General features: G+C 45.5%; 2 protein-coding genes across 2 annotated transcripts; both read right to left on the reverse strand.

Annotated features, from left to right (window-relative positions):
- Nucleotides 1-798: 798 nt before the first annotated feature.
- Nucleotides 799-1065, reverse strand: SERLADRAFT_340631 (uncharacterized protein; the record flags this gene model as incomplete). The annotated part of the gene is made up of 1 exon (XM_007318066.1): nucleotides 799-1065. A coding segment is annotated over one exon (267 nt), but the record flags the coding sequence as incomplete, so codon positions are not given.
- A 101-nt stretch (nucleotides 1066-1166) lies between these two features.
- SERLADRAFT_437737 (uncharacterized protein) lies at nucleotides 1167-2579 on the reverse strand (the record flags this gene model as incomplete). Its single annotated transcript, XM_007318067.1, has 2 exons — nucleotides 1167-2458; nucleotides 2519-2579. The coding sequence occupies 2 exons, from the start codon at nucleotides 2577-2579 to the stop codon at nucleotides 1167-1169; spliced, it is 1353 nt and encodes a 450-aa protein (XP_007318129.1).
- Between the last annotated feature and the right edge of the window lie 173 nt (nucleotides 2580-2752).

A 2752-nucleotide genomic window follows, 5' to 3' on the forward strand; every position in this document is an offset into this window, starting at 1 on the left:
CTTCATCGATGTAGTCTTTGAATTTGTCGTTCATCAGCCTTTGGAATGTTGCCGGTGAATTGCACATGCCGAAGAGCATGACCGTTGGTTCAAACACTCCCTTGCTGGTTTTAAACGCAGCTTTCCATATGTCTCCTTCTTTTATCCTTACGTTGTTGTATCCCCAACGTAGATCTAGTTTTGTAAAGATGGTGGCTCCTTTCAATTTTTCGATGAGGTCGGGTATCAGGGGTAGTGGATAGGGGCCTTTCACGGTATATGCGTTCAGTTTTCTGTAATCTTGGCACGGTCGGAGTGATCCATCCTTCTTGCCGATGAAGAAGAAAGGGGACACCTGTGGCGACTTGCTCGGCCTGATGTATCCCTTTCTGTAGTTTTCCATTAAGAACTCCGTTAATGCTTTGTCTTCCTTTGTGCCAATGGGTATAACTTGCAATCTGTTGGTACGAATTCTGGTTTCATGTTGATTGCATGATCATATTCCCGTCGCTTGGGGAGTCTTTCCGACTTCTTTTTGTCAAAGACGTCCGAATACCCTTTATATTCATTTGGGAGGTTATGCTCCTTCTTTTCTCCGTGTATTTGCACGTGTTCCATTGCCGAGTTGACCTTTAATTGAATCGTGGTTCGAGGATAGGGTGTTTGGTCGGATACGTATCTATGAATGGTTTCATACACATCTTCGTTTACTGCGGTTGTCCTGATTTTTGTTTCTGTGGTTGTTTGGTTCATCCTGATGGAGTGTTTGTCCGAGTTTGGTAATTCCTTGTCTTTCCAGTTAATGACAGGATTGACTTTTTGTAACCAGGGAAATCCCAGTAGTACGTCTTCTCCGTCTAGTCCGGTCAATAGGAACTTTGTGAACCTGTTTTGTCTTCCTGCATCTATCCTCTGATAGGTGCAATGCGTAATTTTTCCGTTTTTGTTCGTGGTTCCGTCAACATTTTTACATGTTATAGGAGTTGGAAGTTTTTGGAGGGGGAGTCGGTGTCTGATGGCAAATTTGGTGTCCATGAAGTCGTCTGTAGCTCCTGAATCTATCAGGGCTTTGGTTCCAATGGTTTTCTGTTTCAACGAGCAATCGATTCGTAAAGAGTTGGCATTGATTGTTGCTATTTTTACAGTTGCCATTTTCGACGGTACTAACATCGGGGTAGTCCGTCGTTTTAAAAACCCTTGTCTTCCAATTCTTTCATCGCCTCTGTTCTTTGATCTTCTCCTAACTCCCTCCACATCCTCATGATGTTTTGGACCCTGTCTTCTTCTACCACTGTTTTGGTATCATCTTCTGTTTCGGTTTGACGTACCTTTCTTTCGGGAGTTTTTCCTTTGTTCCTACAATTCCTTCCTATGTGTCCTTTCTCGTTACATATGAAGCATCTTCCCTCTTTCCTCCTTGATTCTTCTTTGTCTTTGGTTAATCTTCTGGTGCTAGTGGATGGTCCACTTTTGCAATTTCTGTCGTTCTGTCTTTCTTTGTTTCTGGCGCCCCACGCTCCTTCCGAGATAGCGTTGGCACTGATCCAGTTAGCGTCTAGGTTCGCTACTGTGCTCATCCAGTCTTCGATGGTGAGTAGTTCCTTTCCGGTGAGTGCCCTGCGAAGGAGGGGTGGCCGGATAGCCTTTTGATAAACCATGATCATGGCTTCATTGTTGATGCCGCTTTTCCCAGCATCTAGCATGAACCTTGAGTTAAACGCTACTGCATTTTCTCCTTGTTCCATCTTCATTTTCATCAAGGCGGCCGAGGCCGTTCCTTTGACGTTTGCCGTTCTGAAACTGGCTGTGAAGGTTTTCATGAAGTCTGCCCATGTGGGGTAGGCATTCTTCTCTTTGTATTCGGTCATCTTGGCTTCGCTCCATGAGGCGGCGTTGCCGTCCTTCATGTAGCTGAGGGCCACATATACCTTTTTCTTGTCGGAGTTGTAGATGGTGTCGTTGATATCAAAGTGTAGATCGGTGGACGATATCCACCTTTGGGCTTTATCTGGGGTTCCATCGAAGTCATCGATTTTCCTGATCATCGTGGGTTTGGGGGCTGCAGCATTAGACATGGTGTGTGGTGGTGGGATGTGGGATGGAGCAGGTGCGGCAGGGAGTATCTGTGGAGTGGGAGATGGTATCGGGTCGCCGCCTGCTGCAGACTCTTCAAAGTCGTTCTCGTCGTAGAGGTTTTCTACGGTTACTGGGGGATTGTGTTGTGTTGTGGGCAGTAGCTGTGGGTGGCTTCCTGCGTAGTACTGTAGCCAACGTGTTTTGGCTTCATAGAAAGTGTCTGCTTGTTCTCTGGTGTGGAGTCGGGTTACGTCTGGTTGGGGAAAGGGAGGTGGTGCTGCTATCCTTTTTTGTGGGATGACGTCAGTGGGGTTGCTGTCTGTGGGTTGTCTGAGCTTCCTCTTGCTCTCTGGGATCTGGTTGTTGGTCGTTGCGACATCTTGTCGACTTTTTCTTCCCAAACCTAAATAGGTGGGACTTCTGGTTAGAATACAATTCTTTTGTTACGCACAAAGTGCTTAACAAAGTCTGAGGGTTCGTCGAGGTTTGTAAAGAGACTTATCCAAAGACAAGTTCGAGAACATAGTTCTGAGTGGAGGTTTTCCAACAGGAGTTGGTCTTCTTCTGAATAGAAGTCTGATCTTAGGAGTCTAGCTTTATAAGTGTAAACTGCGTAGAATTGTATTAGAGAATACTACTGCTGTTACATGGTATTTATAATGGAAAGGAATTGGTGATAGGAGTTAGGTCCTATCTA

The sequence above is a fragment of the Serpula lacrymans genome (genome assembly GCF_000218685.1).
Source record: "Serpula lacrymans var. lacrymans S7.9 unplaced genomic scaffold SERLAscaffold_6, whole genome shotgun sequence".
NCBI lineage: Eukaryota > Fungi > Basidiomycota > Agaricomycetes > Boletales > Serpulaceae > Serpula > Serpula lacrymans.